The 18,604-nt window shown below is 55.8% G+C and overlaps 5 protein-coding genes and 1 non-coding gene across 6 annotated transcripts; 5 read left to right on the top strand and 1 right to left on the bottom strand.

Moving 5' to 3' along the window:
• Positions 1–1,338: 1,338 nt before the first annotated feature.
• BZA05DRAFT_400198 (uncharacterized protein) lies at positions 1,339–2,423 on the top strand. The gene is made up of 3 exons (XM_051483871.1): positions 1,339–1,637; positions 1,709–1,950; positions 2,004–2,423. Exons 1-3 carry the CDS (start codon positions 1,440–1,442, stop codon positions 2,101–2,103), a joined length of 540 nt encoding a protein of 179 aa, XP_051338974.1. The 5' UTR covers positions 1,339–1,439; the 3' UTR covers positions 2,104–2,423.
• A 3,217-nt stretch (positions 2,424–5,640) lies between these two features.
• On the top strand, positions 5,641–7,800 carry BZA05DRAFT_338532 (MFS peptide transporter; the record flags this gene model as incomplete). The annotated part of the gene is made up of 6 exons (XM_051480892.1): positions 5,641–5,917; positions 5,985–6,098; positions 6,160–6,558; positions 6,633–6,825; positions 6,886–7,046; positions 7,130–7,800. 6 exons carry the CDS (start codon positions 5,641–5,643, stop codon positions 7,798–7,800), a joined length of 1,815 nt encoding a protein of 604 aa, XP_051338973.1.
• Positions 7,801–11,327: 3,527 nt separating this feature from the next.
• BZA05DRAFT_62777 (uncharacterized protein) lies at positions 11,328–12,323 on the top strand. The gene is made up of 2 exons (XM_051488509.1): positions 11,328–11,696; positions 11,758–12,323. The coding sequence occupies exons 1-2, from the start codon at positions 11,453–11,455 to the stop codon at positions 12,141–12,143; spliced, it is 630 nt and encodes a 209-aa protein (XP_051338972.1). The 5' UTR covers positions 11,328–11,452; the 3' UTR covers positions 12,144–12,323.
• A 2,563-nt stretch (positions 12,324–14,886) lies between these two features.
• On the top strand, positions 14,887–16,825 carry BZA05DRAFT_400175 (cytochrome P450). The gene is made up of 2 exons (XM_051483870.1): positions 14,887–16,303; positions 16,362–16,825. Exons 1-2 carry the CDS (start codon positions 15,019–15,021, stop codon positions 16,652–16,654), a joined length of 1,578 nt encoding a protein of 525 aa, XP_051338971.1. The 5' UTR covers positions 14,887–15,018; the 3' UTR covers positions 16,655–16,825.
• Positions 16,826–17,111: 286 nt separating this feature from the next.
• On the top strand, positions 17,112–17,224 carry BZA05DRAFT_t200. The gene has a single exon. It is a non-coding gene; the product is annotated as a tRNA-Leu (tRNA).
• Positions 17,225–17,443: 219 nt separating this feature from the next.
• BZA05DRAFT_400174 (S-adenosyl-L-methionine-dependent methyltransferase) lies at positions 17,444–18,586 on the bottom strand. Its single transcript, XM_051483869.1, has one exon. The coding sequence runs from the start codon at positions 18,573–18,575 to the stop codon at positions 17,484–17,486; it is 1,092 nt and encodes a 363-aa protein (XP_051338970.1). The 5' UTR covers positions 18,576–18,586; the 3' UTR covers positions 17,444–17,483.
• Positions 18,587–18,604: the final 18 nt, after the last annotated feature.

Genomic DNA, 18,604 nt, shown 5'->3' with positions numbered 1-18,604 from the left:
GTCACCATGGTCTGAGACTCTGAGGAGCGCAACCAGCATCCAGCATTTCACGACGACGTACAACACTCGCCAAGGGTAGTAGACTCGTAGTGTACTAGGTAGTAGGCAGCATGATCTGCGGATCTGAATGGTAAGCATGTGAGCGGCACTGGGAGCGATCACATAAAGCTGTGAGAGGATGATGCCACGACGAGCTCGAGCTCGAGCTGGTATGGCAATGTGACACCTTCGAACCCCGCTATCCAGTCGGTCGCTTCGAGAATCCTTCCCCTTCCTTCCCCGGTACCCTCTAGTTAGCCTCTAGCAGGAGAGTAAAATCAAAATTTACCCCGACTCCAGCAGCGGAATGTCCGGAACCGAGTATTAATTCATGACACACACCCGGTCGAGCCAAGGTCCAAACATGCAACCAAATGAACATCCTCACAAGATCCCGTTTCCATTGCTAGCCATTTGTAGCCGGACTAATTAGTACATTGACATCTTACTTACTTTCTACATACCGATTCCAACCAATATGCCCAGCCAGGCGGCGACGCCCGGGCGGCTCCCTGGGTATCTACAACGGTACTCCACGGTCTCCAGGTACCGGTACTAACTAGTCCCCCACGGCAGGTGCGCCACTGCAGGACTCAGGTACACCAGGTAGGTATCTATGTGGTCTGAGCTTCTCTGCGTGCATAAATGTGGGGGTCCGGGGAAACCGAAAAGCATTCGAGAACCACACATACATAATCGGCGGTGGCAGCTAGACCGGGTTTGTGGAACCGGTAGAGAGAAGAGAGGGGAAGGGACCGCTACTAGCTATAGTCGGGCTCGTTTGTTGGCTCGTCTGTCAGCTGAACGGTTCACCGGGTTCCTGGGCAGTTCGGGCTTGGAGCTACCGACTGCCGAGCGGGGGAAGGAACTGCAGCGTTGATGGGTTCCGATACGATATAGATAGAAGATAATACATACCAGTACCGTACGTTGTCGAAGCTTTTCCCCGGAGAGCGAGAGCGAGTGCGAAAAGTGCAGCAGTTTGGCGATGGGCTCGTACTTCCGGGAAGGCGTAAGGCGCGGGATTCCTCCGATACGTCGGATTCTTTGGCTGGTCGAGTGAACGGACAGCGCTTCGATTGATCGCCATGCCGAGCCCGCCATAGAAAGGTCGGTTGATCACAGAGGTATCGACCAGCGTAGAGCTCGCACCTACCACCGGTTCCTCATGTAGGGCCTAGGTATCATGCCCATAATCCTAGATTGGCATGTACGGTACTATATCGAGCCCAGTAGGTATAAATATCCAGACGTCACCGAAGTCCAATGCAGGTCGGCCAACAGTCCGAGAATGCTCCTGCTCTATCAATCGAATCAGGTCGACTAACATTCGAATTTCGGCGTGCAGGCAAACTACTTGTGTACGTCTCCAGCTCCATGGGATACCGGTACATGATACCATGATACCACAGCCCTGGGGTCCTTTACCGGTAACTATCTCTGCCACCTGCTCTCCAGTGTCCAGTGTCCAGTGCCCGCCCACCACTCAGGCACCTAACATCAAGTTTCACCCATCGGATAGAGCCGATACCAGATATCTACATACCAGGTTTCGTGCTATCATCCTGTACCGTGGATCACCAATGTTACTATCTCTCCTGCGGAGGGTTTAATTTCAGCAATGTGCAATTAAGCCCACGATTCAAGATTGCCCGCATGCCTTACATACCTGCACCTTTGTCCTCCTTCCATCCTTTCTTCCTTCCTTCCATTCTTCCTTTATACTCAACCACGTGCCTTCCACCACCACCACACTCCACCCAACCCAATTTTCCGACTCCAGCGATGCCTCCCTCTTCCCAAACAGAAGGAGTTGCCCGTCGCCGAGCCCAAACTTCAACCTTCAACCTTCAAACTTCAAAATCCGAAACTTCAAACCCCGAAACGGGTGAATCGCCTGCGAAAAGTGGCCTGCGGAAAGTGAGCCGCTAGTTACCATAGTAGCAGCTGCATGAATTCCATACGTGCAGAAGATCAACGGCTGCAGCCTGCAGGACACACGTGTGCCCAGTGGGAGGGTGTGGCGGCAAAAATGAACATCCGCTGGTAGCCGCCACGCCATGACGAGTCGGCGACCTTGGTCCTTGGTGATGGTGAGGTGATGGTGAGCTGCCACGGTCCACGGATGAGAGTGGGGTTTGTTTTTCTCGATGCTCCGAACGAGATAGAGACTCGAGAGGTCTTGGGGCTTCCTGAGCATGATACCGTAGAAAGTACATCGTGGATAAGGAGAAATGCTGTCTATCTGGCCCCGATCTCTCTCGGCGGAAATAATTGCCGTGAGCTCGAGATCCGAAGCTGGGATGTCCAAACTTCGAACTTCCAAGAATATGGATACCGATACCGATAGTTATCTTTGCGATTCTAAAATCGAAATCCCTTCCCTCCTTCCTTCCTTCCTTCCTTCCTTCCTTCCTTGTCGCTTGACCGATAGAAGAAAACACGACATCATAGACACCCATCCCCGGTGCACACCGGACGCCACCAGAACGTGAGACGGAGAAAGACATCGATTTCACGTCTGTAGGCACGATCGAAACGTTTCCATTCCTCTCTCTCTCGCCTCTATCCAGTGTCGCACGCACGCCCAACAAAAGCAAACGCTCCTCTTTCTTTCTTTCTTTCTTTCTTTCTTTCTTTGCCATCCCGCCGCCGCCGCCGCTGAGTGCTGCTGGGCTTTTCACGTCACGTCACTCCTCCCCGCTTATGTAACACATGCCATACAGGGATCGATGGCGATGCCTCGGTTCATTCGCACGGGAAGCTGCGACCCCTCGCTTGTCCGCATCGGGTCAATATTCGGAGAGAAACTTACTGCTACTAACCCCTGCTATGCCGGTACATACATTCGGAAGTTAATCGTATCTGAGTAGATACCCTATGATGATGCTGAGAGCGCCACTGCCGTTGACAGCTGCAGTGTACTTACACTGTATTCTGCAGCAGCTTGCGGCAGACTTTGAGGTTGAGTGGGGGTGATGGAGGAGAGTGTGCGTGGATCGATTATCGATACCAGTTCTCCAGAGTAGGTACCTACTCTAGTTAGGGTGCTTACGGCCCACGGGCAAACCGATCGTGATGATTGAAGCATAAACCGACTCCTCATGTAAGATTACTCTGCATACGAGTACCTACTTACATACAACTTACAAGACATGCATCGGCGGGTCCGGTCTTGAAACCTACCTTTGGCCCTCGGGGGTGCCGTTCTGTCAGTGTCTAGTTGGCCACCCGAAACCACAAGACCGCGAGGGGAAGTGAAGAAGAAGCAAAAGAAAAAGAAGTACATAGAAGCATTATTGCACATGTCAAAGCTTGAGACTCCAGGCTCCGAGGAATGGTTACATCACTGTCATCACATCACATCCAATGCCCCACAGGGCCGCCACCCTAACCCTGGCGTATCGAATCAGGCTTCAGCATCTCAGGCTTCAGCATCTCAGGCTTCAGCATTCCAAACGGAGGTCTCAGACTCTCAGGTGGGTGCGGTATGTAAGGCAGCGCCAATGGATTGCGTCCCCTTTGCAGCAGCAGTTTCCCACGCTTTTTCGGGAAGTCATCTGTCTCCTTATCAATCGGTGAAAAACATCCCAAACATCCCTCCACCCTCCTCGCTCGTCTGCACCCGCGGCGGTATGCTGCCGCAACGGGAAGCATGCGCCGCCGTCCGTGCTGCGCTGCCTGCGCTGCCTGCACATGCTTAAAGCGTAGCGTGCTAGAGTAGCTCGTAACCTAATTAGTGGCAGTTGGAGAACTTACCCTCTCGCCGCCTTCCGGGTTTCGAGTTCTGTGCGACTTCTGCTGATATTCAGTAAAGCCCCGCCCGTGATTGGCGCGCGGGAAGTTGGGGTAATCCTGCTATTTCTTCCCAGGGGGGCCCAGGCGAATTGCGAGAGCCAGCCGGACAGGCAGAAGGAAAGGAGCGAACGAACGCTGGTCGCGTGTCGCGGACCACATGCTATGATGCGCGCCGCAGACATGGCCCACGAGTGTCGAGAGTCAGCATTGGCCACCCGAGCGGTCGCACAGCGCGCGCAGCGGAATGATTTCATCACCCTTCCACCGCCGCATAGGTGGTATGTAGAATTTGCAATCGCGACGGCACCCATGGTTAGTGGGCCAACCAGGGTCCAGGGCAGAAGGCGGTTACGGAAACAGACGGTAGATGGATGGTTCTGGGGTGCGGAGGACGAGATCGGAGCCGTCCGACACTGAGAGGGCTCTGCAACTCGCCGGCGTGCGCCGTGCGGTGTGGAGTGAATGTGATCCCTGTGAGAAAGATCTGGAAACGCAACTCAACTCTGGACAGTGGAGTCTTGAGGGCGGTCAGCACGCTGCACGTGCAGATGGAGGGAAGGTACGGCCCAACCATGCCTGCGAAGCGGTTGAACGCGGAAGGTGGGAAGGGGAAGGTGATCGAGTATTCCTTCCCCCTCGTGTTTCCCTCGTCGTCTCCTCGACTTCCCCCCCTCGCTGGCCCCTCATCTCCCTCCTCGACGCTCATCCTCTTCCTCCCCCTCTCCCTCCCCCTCTCCCTACCAAGATTGACACCCTGCCCCATGTGTGTGTATGGCAGTATGTGGCGTGTGCGATGGTGGGGTGGTGAGAAAAGAGTTTCGGGATTTCGGGGATTATCGGTGTTGCAGATCGTGCATCACATTGAGACGGTCGACTTCTGTGGAAGCTTGGCAACGGTGCAATGTCAGCATGGAACTCTACTGTGGTAGCGTATCGGAGTGGGACTAGGCTAGTTCGTTAGTTACCGGTATCTATCAGCCGACCAGGGTAAGTACAGAGCTGTCTGTCGTGTGAGGTCTCTTCGTCGCCGGCCGCCTCCAGCACGGATGGTGCTGGTGTTTGAGTGAAGTATGTAACGCATGCTATCGTCGGCTTGGTCTTGCAGGGTTATCACGCTCCACACGGCCACGATAACGGACTGACTGGGAACTAGGACCGAGTGGAGTGGACTGGAGCAGAGCACAGTAGGCAGGGCCGACATTCCCCTTCCGTTGTGGTGGTGGTGGTGGTGATAGTGGCCGTTAGAGCAGAGACAAGCATTCGCGCGCACACTTGGCTTTTGCGGTTCCCGCCCCAGGAGTCAGGACATGTCGAGGAAGACTGGGTAGGCTCCGTTTCCTGCGAGCAAGGGTGACTGGCACGCTCCGATAGGCTGATGGCTGCTGCTGTGGGAAACAGAATGCCTTCTCGGCCCCCAGGCGGAAGGAAGCGCGCAGTGGGAGGGAGGGCGGACAGTCGAGGGCGGGTGGCGGCGACGGACGCTGCACTGCACCTGCTGTTCTTGGGCACAGTTGCGCGCACCCAGCAATCAGTTACCTTTGTGCAATGTGCATACGGTAAATTACCCTCCGCCACGGATCGAGGCCGGCGGGCATGCCATGGAGCGCGAGCCGGAACACAGCAGCGAGCGAAGACGTACCTCACCTGTGTTGTGTAAAAAGACCAGGCCTCCCTCCCTCTCTGCCGTCCCCGTTCCCCGGATTGTTCTTTCCCCTCGTCATCATCGTCAGTTGCTGCTCGTCCGAACCCGAACCCTCGACACTCCGTCGTCAAGCGTGCACCCCCCCCCCCACACATCGAACCATGAATAGCGGCACCCTCGAGGCCGTCGAGGTCGCCAAAGCGCACCAGCCCGTGCTGCCGGTGGAGGAGGAGAAGGCGGGGTTGGAACACTTTTCCAGCGAGAAGGGCTCCCACGGCCTGCCGGTATATGCCGAGGCGACGGCTGATGGCGGACACCCCACCGAAGACGAACTCCACAGCCTGCGACGAGTCTCCGGACAGGTGCCGTGGACGGCGTATACCATCGCCATCGTCGAGCTGTGCGAGAGGTTCTCGTACTATGGAACTACCGCCGTGTGTATGGAATGCCCTGAAGTCTCGGTGGAGATGGGAATAGTTGCAGTATGGTGCTGACAGATATGCAGTCGTCAACTTCATCCAGCAGGATATGCCCGAGGGATCCGTCACGGGAGCTGGCTTCTCGGGCCAATCGGGCGCTCTGGGAATGGGCCAGCGCGCCTCTACCGGCTTGACGACATGTGAGTACCTATCTGCGCCGGACAGCAGTGTGTGTGCTGTGACCTAACGGCATGTGTTCAGTCAACAACTTCTGGGCGTACCTGATGCCATTGCTCGGAGCCTACATGGCTGATGAGTACTGGGGCCGATACAAGACCATCATGGTGGCGATCGGAGTCGCCATCGTCGGCCACATCATTCTGATCCTCTCGGCGATCCCTCCAGTCATCGTGCACCCGGACGGTGCCATTGCCTGCTTCGCCATCGGCTTGGTGATCATGGGTATCGGAGTCGGCGGTTTCAAGTCCAACATCTCGCCCCTGATCGCCGAGCAGTACAAGCAGGTGACCCTGACCGTGAAAACCCTCCCCACCGGAGAGCGGGTCATCGAGGATCCTACCTTCACCGTCTCGCGCATCTACATGTACTTCTACATGATGATCAATGTCGGCTCCTTGCTCGGATCCGTCGTCATGGTCTGTGAGTATCCCCTCCGTTGTTCGCCGCCAGTGGTTCCGGGGAAACATGTGCTGATACAGCGTCCCAACGTGCAGACGCTGAGAAGTATGTTGGCTTCTGGCTCTCGTACACTCTCCCGACCGTTCTCTTCCTGTTCTGCCCGATGATCATGTGGATCTGCCGCAACAAGTACGAGCGCAGCCCGCCGACCGGCAACGTCACAGCCAAGGCCATGAAGGTCTGGAAGTTGGCGATGAAGGGCCGGTGGTCCATCAACCCCGTTAGAACGTACGTTTGAGAAGCAATTCGAACAGTGTAGGGGAAGGGGAAGAAACTAATGCATCGTAGCTACCGCAACATGCACGCGAATGATTTCTGGGAGAGAGTCAAGCCTAGCAACCTCGAGTCTTCGCAGCGGCCGGTCTGGATGACTTTCGACGATGAGTGGGTTGACGAGGTCCGTAGAGGGCTGTTGGCTTGCAAGGTCTTCCTGTGGTACCCGATATACTGTAAGTTGACAGCAACGTCCTCCCCCCCCCCCCCACCCCCCTCCAATGGCATAAAAAAAGAGTGGAAACCTAACAGACCGCAGGGCTGGCCTACAACCAAATGACGAACAACCTGACCTCTCAAGCGGCAACGATGGAGCTACACGGGATCCCCAACGACATCCTCTCGAACCTCAACCCCCTCTCGCTCGTAATCTTCATCCCAATCTGCGACCAACTGATCTACCCCGCGCTGCGGAAGCACAAGCTCCAATTCACGCCGCTGAAGCGGATAACACTCGGCTTCATGATGGGCACGTGCGCGATGATCTGGTCGTGCGTGACACAGTACTACGTGTACCGCACGAACGCGTGCGGCTCGCACGCCAACACTTGCGATACCGTCTCGCCCATCAACGTCTGGGTGCAGGCTGGCGCTTACTGCTTCATCGCGTTCTCGGAGATCTTCGCGTCGATTACCGGGCTCGAGTATGCCTTCACTAAGGCTCCGAGGAATATGCGCTCCCTCGTTACTGCCGTGTTTCTATTCATGCAGGCGATCTCGTCCGCGCTCGGACAGGCGCTTGTGGCACTCGCTGAGGATCCCTTACTGGTCTGGAACTATGGCATTGTCGCGGTGCTCTCGTTCGTCGCGGGGATTATCTTCTGGCTGCAGAATAGTGGGCTGGATAAGGAGGAGGATCAGCTCAATATGCTGCCCGAGAGCAGTTATCAGGGCAGGGTTAAGGAGGAGGGGAAGCAGGAGGATGCTTAGATGTTTCTTGCGTGGGGGGATACGGCTAAGAACTGGCGTCGAGTTGGTGTCTGGTTTGGAGGGGGCTTCTGCGGGGGTTTCTGATGTAATTTAATCGCGGGTATACGCGGGATGAATGATACGATGAAGTGAAGTGAAGTGACATTGCGGGCATGCGGGCAGGCGTATGGAAGTCGGTCTTACTCAAAGACTTAAAGACTCGAGTCTCGAGAAGCAAACCCGAAAAGGGCTGATACTGGCGACTCCTGGAGATGTAAGAGGCGAGAGGAAATGGGTAAAGTAGGTATATGGTATATGGTATATCCGAACCAGGGCTCAATAGAGGTAATGAGTCGATGTGAGCACCAGTGCCGGGGCCGGGGCCGGTGCACGGTGCGTCACTCGCACCCTCGAGCACCCGCGCGGAATCCGACGGCGTCGCGGCGGGCGGTTGAAGGTTCCCGACGCCATGGTGGGAATATGATACGGATTATCTTGTGGCTTTTTTGTTGAGCGGAGATGCCGTAGTAGGGAGTAGCGGGCGAGGTAGGTAGGATGTGCCAGATACCGTAGCTGTACCGAGCCGCGCACCGGCTGAATCCCTCGGGAGCCCTATCACCCGGCGTTCGGTGCTATGTCGCGAGGCATCTGGTCGTCCAAGAAGTTGAAAGTCGAAACACGGAATCAAAACATCGCTCTGTACCTGGTCTGCGAGACGTGGGAAGTGGGAGAACCAGCTGCCAGATGGCCCGCAGCCAGTCTGCAGTTTACGGCCTGCAGTCGGCGAATACGTTGTTTAATACCTGTAGAAGTTATAATGAGTCGACATGATTCCCGGCGGCTTCGTGTTTTGCCGAACGACTAATCCTTAAACGGGCGATCTGCGACGTGGATACTGGTACATAATATATCACTCGTGATCTGCGGCCGTGGGGCGATCGCTCTTGACAGCCTGTCGACTGCTCGTTGGTGAGCTCTGGGAAAGCTGTACGGGCATCATTCATCCTATAGAAAAAGTTTAGATGATGTGGATCGCTGGATACTCATTACACCGATCATCAGCCTGCAGTCTGAGCTACCACAGTGAATTGAAGACTGAAGAAACGAGGTCTCAGGTAATGGGAAGGACTCAGGAATCCCAGAGAATCGGTTCATAGAGAAGTAGAAGTGTGGAAGAAAAAGTCACCGGGTGCGGTCTGTGGAGATCTTAGCGACTACTATATAGTAGAAGTTGTAAACACCGAGAGTAAGAGTCCGCAGCCTCCAAGTAGTCAAGATATCACTCATAATTCCATAATACGGTAGGGCTTATGATTTATCGCGCGTGTACTCGACTAGGCACAGGTGCAGCCTTTTCCCCGCGAGGCTACATAGATCTAAGATCTCAAAACTGATGGATCGCTTAGCCAGGACAAAATGTGTGTGCTGTTTCGTGGGTGCATCATGGTATCTCACTCGCTTTCCGAGTTTTCTAGCATCTCATCCATTTCGGACCACTGGGCTATCGTCTCGATATTCTCCACACCGACTCGTTCTGGCGCCTTGCCCAAGGCCAAAGGTCCCGTAAACTTCAACGGTATAGAGTACGGACGCCGTACTGAATCGCTAGACGCGAAACTTGGAAGATGTTGTGGAATAACGTTTAGGTAGCCATAACTTCATGACTCCTCAAAGAACTCATTCACCGCGAGAACTGCCAATAGAAACACTTCGATGGTACATAGCACGTTGGTAACTATACCCCCTTAACTATGTACTAGTAGATACATCCTCATCGAACCCGAACATCTATGCATACAGGTTCGCTACCCGATTCCAGCACACCCGACCCCTTTGTCCGAATCGCTAGAGGCTGGCACAGTTTGGAGTCCCAATCACCGCAATTTGGCCACGTGCTTCGAGTTTCCAAAGGCTATGCTTCCTACAGTAGTATGATGTTTTCAGAATTCATCAATTATTTTCTCGGAATCGTTTTGTCTCACAGAGCCAAATGGGGTTTAGCGTTCGGCTATCTCGTTCCTATGGCAACCTGCAACTTACAGTCCCTTTCTCCTCCCAGGAATCAGCCCATCATCACCACAACCGACGCGACGGCAAACCGGAACATGGATCGGGCCGCCATGTAGTGACGGCGGAACCGTGGATACCGCGCCGATATGCGAACCTCTCGGAGCGACGACGGAGACGGCGGCCGGTTACGACGTGATGAATAACCACTTGCCCAGCCCGTCTGGTAACGACCAATGGCTTCAGGAAGCTCTACACGTGTCCACCGGCGCCTGCATCTCCTGCCCAACGCTTTCCTGGGGCCAGTGCCATCTCAGCGAACTACCTCCCCGTGTCCGAACCTTCCTTCCTTCTGCGTGCGAGAGCGCGACGATAGGTATCGGACGACTTCATACCCTATGTCAGCTACCTATGATAGAGTATTCTCGCGATCCATGCCCTCAAGTACTCAAACCACTTCCTCGACACTCGCGCAAGGTTGAAATGACCTGATGATCGCAATAAGCATCCGCCGAAAAGTACTCTACCTCACACCGCGCTTCCTCACCGACATCACCATCATCACGAACCGGTAACTAGAGTACTACCTCGGTGACGGACCCACTCAATCTTGGAGATCATTTCCCCTCTCGTGGGGCGAGTCGACAGGTTCCATCGACGTGAGCGCTAAAAGCCCCTTCAGGAGCAGGGATCTGCTCGGGAGGAAGTCCTGGGCGGCCGCGAGAAAGCGGACACTTCCCGGAAAGGGCTCTAGGGAGCGAACGGCGAGCAGACTATCGGCCCAGCTTGGCGGAGATGAGGACTTGGGGTTTTCGCTGTCAAAGCCACAGCTCACGAGCCTCACGGGCACGGTTTGCTGCTGAAGCGGAGAGGGCGACGATAGTTACGGACCTACGGTATCCTTCCCCAATCCCATGCACTGAAGAGCGGCCCCTGCATCTCCGCATAAAATGTGCAAGATGAGGTGTAGAGTAGGGGAAACTAGCGGGACCTACCGTATAAGCTCTGCTAGTAATCTAGAACCGCTTGAAGCACAATGCTGACTGTCAGACGTTTGCAGGCTGTCACCAACGCGACATGACGATAACCAAGTACTTGGCTATCCTGACAGTCAACATACCACAGCCCTGCATCCTGAAGGCGTGTGTCTGCGTACCATCATCATCAATTGCTGAGCCACATCGGAGGTTCGGTTCGAGGGGGCCTCAGTTCGGGTATCTTGTCCTGGAAGGCATCGTTCGCTTGGATGCCTTCCTCGCTCAGATCTCTCCCCCCTACTCACTAGTCCTCACTCACCCACAACGCGTTAAGCCGGTTTCTCTCAAGATAAAAAGGAAATTGCGCTGGATTCACTGGGCGCTGCTCGGATCTGTGTGGCCGCCGTTGACGGTGCGCCCAACCCGCCCAGAACGCTTCGAGGGTTAGTGCCAATGCAGCCGCCCCCTTTCCCAGCTCTTCCAGAACTCTACAAAATCCCGCCTTCTCCTCGTTCCATCACCCTTCTTTCTCTCCTCTGCACCCCACGTTCTTTACAGCCTTTCGATCCCAGCGCACCTTCTTTCCCGGTTCCGACCCGAGTCACTCCTTCGAGTAAATCATCACCTACGATCTTTAATCTCTTCCACCCGATAATCTAATACCACCACCCCAAACAACATCAATCAACATGCGTTTCGGATCCATCCTCGCTTTCGCCGCTGCCGGCTTCTCCGCGCTCGCCGCTGCCTACGCCTCCCCCGACGGCACCACCGATGCCGCCAACCCCATCCACGCGCCCGTCGCGAAGACTCTCCTCAAGGCCGGAGAGCGCTTCACCGTTGAGTGGCTGCCGACTGCTGGAGAGAGGGTCACCCTGGTCCTCATGAAGGGAACCGACGCCGCTCTCCTCGACACCCTCGAGGTCATTGCCAGTACGTGCTATCCATTCCAGCCAAAACCCCTTATCTCACAGCTACTAACAATCTACCACAGGCGGACTCCCCAACACTGGTGCCTTCATCTGGGTTCCCTCCACCGAGCTCGCCGGCGACGACGACTACTCGATCCAGATCCAGTCCCAGGACCCGGACACCAAGAACTTCTCCGCCGTGTTCAAGATCGCGTCCAACGGCCCTGGTATCAAGGGTACCACCATCGTCCCGTCGACCACGCGCACTGTCGCCGGCGCGTCTGCCACCATTTCCGGCGTCCCCACCTACACCGGAGCCGACGACGCGACCGCCACCGGCGTCGACAGCGCCTCCGTCTCCTCGTTCGAGGGCGCCGGTGTCTCCGTCATCGGCGGTGTCTCGGGCTTCAAGAGCGTTGCCATCGCGGCCGTCGTGGGCCTCATGGCCGGCGGCATGCTCGTCCTGTAAATCATCTAGACCGGCGGAGAACTTCTTTGTATGTATGCATAGCATAGCGGCGGCGTGTGGAGCTTTTAGATTGGGCGGAAATGGAAGATATCCTGAGGTCGTTTCGTGCTTTTGTGCTTGTCCTGTGCTGGTTCGTGATTTTGAAACTGAAACTGAGCCGACGAGGCCCGTGCTTTTTAGAGTGCTTATGCATATTTCCGACGTGACACTACTTTAAATTAAAGGCGAACCATCTGGTTTTTGCGGGTTTGTGGCCTCGAGGGCGGGGACCGGGTATGTAGACGGTTAGGTAATAAACCGGTGGTTATGTATCAAGCTCGCGAACAGCGGTCGGTCGGTGAAAAGCCGGGTGGAAATGGATACGTAAACTGCCATGATCTAGGTAATAAGGTCGAATGCTGTGATGATTAAACAAAAAAGGGTTTGGTGAGGTGATGGTTACATGCGGAAGGTGTTTCCGTCAGGCATGGGGTGTCACTCGTGAAGCTCCACGCTATGGTCTTGATTTTCTTGCAAGAACGGTGGTCTTTGGTCAAAGCTCCCTACCAAGGGCCACAGTAGTTACGTGCCGACGCTTTCCGCAGTTTGAATTGAATCAGTATCGTCCCCCCATTGGACGGAGGAGACGGAATTCTTATCCATAGGCGGCAGACTCAGTCACGGCGTGTCACCATCCTCCGCAGCAGTCCGCAATTTCTTCGCTCCAATGTCTATCATTCCTATCCGCGGCCCGCCCCTTTCTCTTCCGCACATACATGGTTACATCTCGAGAGTCGATCTCAGTGAGCCGGTCAGTGCAGTCACTCCACGATTCTACGTTTCCAGCCGTCGCTGGGGGTACACCAGCCTCGGCCCTCCAGCCTCCATGCACCTATCCGTCCCGCGCTCCGGTAATAAGCGTAGCTGCGTAGTTAGCACCTTACATTCTTGCGCGCCTTCGGGATTCCAGTTTTCCCCTTGTCCCTACCTGTGGGCACTGGGAAAGGAGAAGTGGTCGGTCTTTTTGGGGGATGGGTAACTTACTCACTCACTCACTCGCTCACTCTCGGGGAATGACCGCCGCTGGGTGGCGCTGGCTGGTGATCAATACTTTACGATTTACTATTACCGGCATCAAGCTTCTTCACTAAGCCGCTAACAGCAGGGAGTTTAGGTCGAGAGGCAAGAGGCAAGAGGCAAGAGCTCCCGACGCACCGTGGGTGAGAGGTCTGCAAGTGGTAAAGACTGGTGTCGGACGAATATCACAGCCTCACGGAGGTAGCACTCGATTCGACGACGCCCTCCGATAGGTATGACCGTTACACTGGTACACCGATTGCTCTTGCTGACTGAAGTCTAACGGCTGCAAGCACCCAGGTTGTCTATACCATCGAGAGCGGAGTCCGGGGGTGCGTTGTGTAAACTGTCTCGAGGGTCTCGAGGGACAGTGAAGGATTGAAGCATCGTCCTGGACTGTGGGGAAGCCGGGTAAGCATAGGAATTGTTTGACAGGGAGCGCACCTTCTCACGCATAATCGACGGCTTTACAACCGTCTACCAGTTCCAGTTACATACTAGACGTAGTCGCGTAGGTAGTTTGGAAGGAGGCGTGGTTTAAGGAAAAACCGTTCGAAGAGCTTCTTAGTTTGGAGAAATTTGAGGATATATGCTGAAGATACAGGTCCGAGTCGAGTGATAAAACGTCGAAGAAGTTTTATTTTACACACTGAGACTGAAAAACTCCCTTCAGCACCGGTAAATGTAGCTAATCAATTGTCATTTGAGATCGAGTGCAAATTTCAAACTATGCTCGACTTCAACGAACTCGAAAGCGGTGGTCACTGGTCGCAGATTCAGGTCTTCCCCGAAAGTCGGAACTCAAAGTGAATCATCATCCGTGTCGTAGAGGTTGATCGTGTACTCTTGTAGATGATGATCTGGAAAGAAGAGGAAGAAACACCCGCCGGACCCAGCTTAAGTCCCCCTCCTCCATACTTGGCCGACCCCGCCATGCCTGCCAATGTTGATGCCTACTAACGTTGATGCTTACTATTGATTGCATTCGTTTTATCCTGCCGACAGGAGCCCTTCTTCACCTCCGCATCTCGCCGACAGCTCCTCCATCACCCTACCGCAGCTGTCAGCGGTATTCAGACCGCGGAGACTGTTGGTGGATTACTCTACCGTGCTGATCAGGGGTTGTCTGTTTGATATCTAGGCGACGCCGTGTATTGCGGGGATTAACCTTCCTTGCACGGCTACATGATCGACTGAAGTGCCTCTGCATATTGACGGCAAGGCACCATGATGGGGTATGTACATACCTCCTCCCGCTGCAATGCACTCAGCTTCCTTATCGACTCGCCACGATGGCGCCGAGCGTCTCTGCCGCGGCAGATACTTCCGCTACACATGTATTCTGCCATGACCTGGTACTAAGGTCGAATGCAATGATGATTAAACAAAAACAAAAAAAACGGATTCTTCCGCATGTCTAGAGTATCTACCATAGTAGTGCTGATGCGATGAATACGACGAAGCTTGGCCATGCTGCCTGCGCAACACGTAGGATACGATACTAACTAGCAAAGCGCTCTGCCTACTCTAGATATATAGCCGCCGGAGGCACAAGGGGGCAACAGTACTGCTTACGCTCGCCTGCAGACCACCAGCCCCCACTCTGCCGCACAAAATCCGGAAGGACTGGATGGATCCTCGAGACGGATTGCGTTGATGACATATGTACATACGAGTGGGTACAATACATACGTGTGCTGCATGCACGAAAGCCTTATTATGTCCCGGCAGATCGATACATCCCAGTGCTCAGCGATATGTACCGCACATAAAGACCCGCGGCCACCCCGCCCTCCATGGACCGACGCATCACAATTCGATGTTACTCCCTCTTGCCCTCCTAGCCGGCGTCGTGACGCAACGCATCCTCTGTCCGATCAACGAGGTACGGACGGAAAGTGTACTCGCCAGCTGGGCACTCCTCGACACCGTGCTGCTGTTTCTCCTCTCCAAGACCCAATCCACCGTCACCGAGATCATCTCCTCCTTCGCAGCGGCAAATGTCGTCTACTTCACCTCCCTGATCACGAGCACGCTGATCTACCGCCTCTACTTCCACCCGCTCGCGCACCTCCCGGGGCACAAAATCGCCGCGGCCACGAAGCTCTACGAAGCGTACCTCTTCTCGGAGGGAACGCACGCCCTCGACGTGCGGTCGCTGCACCGGCGGTACGGCAGCGTGATCCGCACGGCACCCAACGAAGTGGCGCTCACCTCGCTCTCGGCGATCAAGCTGCTGAGGCTCACACCGAACCACCGGCAGCGCGGCCCGCAAAACGAGAACGCCAAGCTCGTCGATCCCGAGGGAAACCTCATTTCGCAGCGCGACAACGCCGTGCACCGGCGCTGGCGCGGCGTCTGGGAGCGCGCGTTCGCCCAGGGCAGCGTGAAGGAGTATGATCACCGCGTTGAGAAGCATGTGGAGCGGCTGGTCGATGTGCTCCGCGACACCAAGGGGGCTGAGGTGGATGCCGTTGCGAGGGTCGGCGATTTCGCGTTCGATGCGATGTGTGACCTGGGCTTTGGCATGGACGAGGGCCTGCAGTCTGGCGCGGGCGACAGAGTGTTTCTCACCTTCATCAGGAAGTTTCTGCGCGTTGTTGCCACCCTGGGGTCGATCAGGAATGCCCTTGATATTGCGCCGTACTTACCCGTCGCTAAGAGCGCGAAGAATTTTCAGGCCCGTGCGGAAGCGATGGTGGCTAAGCGCATGGAGGCCGGGACGGATAGGAAGGATGTGTTCAGCCATCTGCTGGACGGCGTGTTTACGCCCTCGCAGGTCGCAATCAATGCCATGCTCATCATCGTCGCCGGGAGCGATACTACCTCCTCGGTTCTGAGCAATGCGCTGAGGGAGCTGGCGCTGCATCCGGAATGGCAGGAGAGGGTGCTGCAGGAGGTGAGGGAGCGCGGCGGAGTCATGAACGTGCAGGCCACCAAGACAATGCCCGTGCTCTGTGCGGTCGTCGATGAGACTTTGCGGCTGTGGAATGCTGTCCCCGCCGGTGTCCAGGCCGTCGTTCCCCCCGGCGGAGTAACCATCGATGGCGTTTTTCTGCCCGCATACACGGTTGCGCGAATGCACCATCTCTCCATCATGACCGGTAACTCCGCCCCCTCCCCCTAGCTTTCCCACCCCCCTCTGACCCAGTACCACCATAGACCCCCGCTACTTCCCGCGCGGCGACGACTGGCTCCCCAACCGCTGGCTAGAAGACAAGGACACGCTGGTGCTCGAGAGCCAAGCGTACATTCCGTTCTCGTACGGGCCGCATTCGTGTGTCGGCAAGCAGATGGCACTGAACGAGTTGCGACTTGCCGTTGCTAGGGTGGTCTCCGAGTTTACGTTTGAGCTGGGTGAGGGCTATAACGAGGAGAGATATAGGAAGGAGTGGAAGGATTACTTTACGGTCTCCCTCGGGAGGTGCGAGATGCGGTTTAGGGAGAGGGTGTAGGATAGGTAGAACGAGAGAGTTACGGGCTTCATGATGTGTCACTCGGAGCGTGAGTGCTGTGACGATTCGTCTTTGGGGGATTTAATACGGTTGGCCCGGCTCATCATGTAGAACATGTGTAGAAGGAAAGTATACTGCTGCGTAGGTAGGTGAAGAACCGATGGAGGCGAGGGTGCTGCACCGAGCCCGTTACCGGGGATCCGGGACTGCTGAGTACTTAGGAACAGCTTGTGTGGTGCCTGTCCGCCTCACATGCATTGCCCTTTCAAGTTCTCACACCATGCCAACCAGCTCCACCCATCACCCCCTCACTATGTAGCAGTCCTCTTAGAACAGTGAACTGCCCCTCCTCCTTCATCAATAACCAATGCGACCATCGCAGTTTCACCTGAAAACCACCAGCTCACAGTGGTACTTTATCCCTCATAAGCTCTAGACAAGTGACCCATCATCCAAAGGCAAGATGGCCGAGCGGTCTAAGGCGCCAGACTCAAGTTAAGTCTTCTATCAGCAAACTGGTAGAGCATTCTGGTCTCGCAAGAGGCGGGGGTTCGAATCCCCCTCTTGTCATCATATTTTTCGTTCCTTTTTCAACGGATGGCAAAGCCATTTATTTTTGGGGATGAAGATGGATGGTTGGGACTTGGGACTTGGGAGCTGTGTGGTGGGTTGCGTTTACGGTGTCTCGTTCGGGTTGGGGTACTGAGGGATCACCGAAGTTCGAACCATCATAAAGCGTTATCACTGGTATGCCTATGCGAGCGTGAAATAGTGGTTACGATGAGTCAAGGTGGGTATGGTAAATTTATTTGATATGGTGCTGGATATCTCACGCAGTCCTAACCACCACCGCGAAAAACAGCGGCCCCAACCCAGCGCCAGTATCAGGCAACACAATCCAGCCAGTCTTCGTCCTCTCGCCAGGCCACTCCTCCTCCCCCTTCGGCCTCACAATCTTCGCGCGACCTTTCCACTCCTTGCCCACCACCGCTTTAACCACGCCATCATTCTCCGCATCATCAATCGAGCAAGTAGCATAAACGACTCTTCCACCTACTTTCACGCGCTCCAGCGCGCGCAGCAAGAGCAGCTTCTGCAGCGTGGCACACTTCGCGGTCCTTTTCGGCGTCCACGCCAGTAAATCCTCAAGCCCCTTCTCAGTGCCAGACCTCAGCGCTTTATTCGCCGCCTGGAGCATATGCCTCGAGCTAGAGCACGGCGCATCAACAAGGACACGATCGTAGCCGCCGCCGCCACCGCCAACGCGCGAGCCGTCGTCGCCCGTGATCCGTACAGAAACCGATGGCTGCTCCCCAAGGTACTCATTCAGCACGGCCTTCAGCCGTCCGCGCCGCGCACGATCCGGCTCGTTCACGTGGAGTTCCCCAGAGCCCTGCAAAAGCTGCGCGATCGCCACGGATTTGCCGCCGGGGGCGGCGCAGAGGTCGAGGACTTGCATGCCTGGCTCCGGAGCGAGCGCGGTTATCGGCAGGAGCGACGCGGCGTCTAGGAGGTAGTGCGTGCGCTTGCCGTCGGGGGAGGGCTGGGGCGGCGGGAGGGTGCTGGTGCAGGTGTAGGCGGGCGTGGTGAACCAGGGTAGGGCGCTGGTGGGGAGGTCGGAAGGAAGGGTGTATGGTGTGACAGTGTAGGTGTTGATCAGTGCGGCGTGGCAGGTGGGGAGGAGGAGCGAGGTGAGCAGCGAGCCAATTCGTGTGGGGTATTGCGTTTCGTAGTGGGCGCGGAAGCGCGTGAGCGAGGCGGTGAGGCGGTGGGCATGCTGGCGGAGTGGGGCGGGGACAAAGGGGTGCGGTGTGAGAAGGGCCAGGAGACCGGGTTTTATCGAAGAGGCGGGGGCGGAGGCGTCTTCGGTGGGTGTTGGGGAGGTGGGCTCCTCAGGGAGCGTGGGCGTGGGTTCGGACATCGTGGTTGGTGTCGCGAGGATTTGACGGT

The sequence above is a fragment of the Tricharina praecox genome (assembly GCF_024521635.1).
Source record: "Tricharina praecox strain CBS 144465 chromosome Unknown BZA05scaffold_14, whole genome shotgun sequence".
In the NCBI taxonomy this organism is placed as follows: domain Eukaryota; kingdom Fungi; phylum Ascomycota; class Pezizomycetes; order Pezizales; family Pyronemataceae; genus Tricharina; species Tricharina praecox.
Note: the sequence above shows the minus strand (reverse complement) of the source record. Positions and strands in the feature narration are given on the sequence as shown.

What these genes read in the sequence shown, in the direction of transcription:
- BZA05DRAFT_400198 (XM_051483871.1), top strand. Translation starts at nt 1,440, where the DNA reads ATGATACCACAGCCCTGGGGTCCTTTACCGGTAACTATCTCTGCCACC. An exon ending in CACCAATGTTACTATCTCTC is followed by an intron (nt 1,638 to 1,708) that starts CTGCGGAGGGTT and finishes TGCCTTACATAC; the next exon opens with CTGCACCTTTGTCCTCCTTC. An exon ending in AATCGCCTGCGAAAAGTGGC is followed by an intron (nt 1,951 to 2,003) that starts CTGCGGAAAGTG and finishes TGAATTCCATAC; the next exon opens with GTGCAGAAGATCAACGGCTG.
- BZA05DRAFT_62777 (XM_051488509.1), top strand. Translation starts at nt 11,453, where the DNA reads ATGCGTTTCGGATCCATCCTCGCTTTCGCCGCTGCCGGCTTCTCCGCG. An exon ending in CACCCTCGAGGTCATTGCCA is followed by an intron (nt 11,697 to 11,757) that starts GTACGTGCTATC and finishes AATCTACCACAG; the next exon opens with GCGGACTCCCCAACACTGGT.
- BZA05DRAFT_400175 (XM_051483870.1), top strand. Translation starts at nt 15,019, where the DNA reads ATGTTACTCCCTCTTGCCCTCCTAGCCGGCGTCGTGACGCAACGCATC. An exon ending in CCATCTCTCCATCATGACCG is followed by an intron (nt 16,304 to 16,361) that starts GTAACTCCGCCC and finishes GTACCACCATAG; the next exon opens with ACCCCCGCTACTTCCCGCGC.
- BZA05DRAFT_400174 (XM_051483869.1), bottom strand. Translation starts at nt 18,575, where the DNA reads ATGTCCGAACCCACGCCCACGCTCCCTGAGGAGCCCACCTCCCCAACA.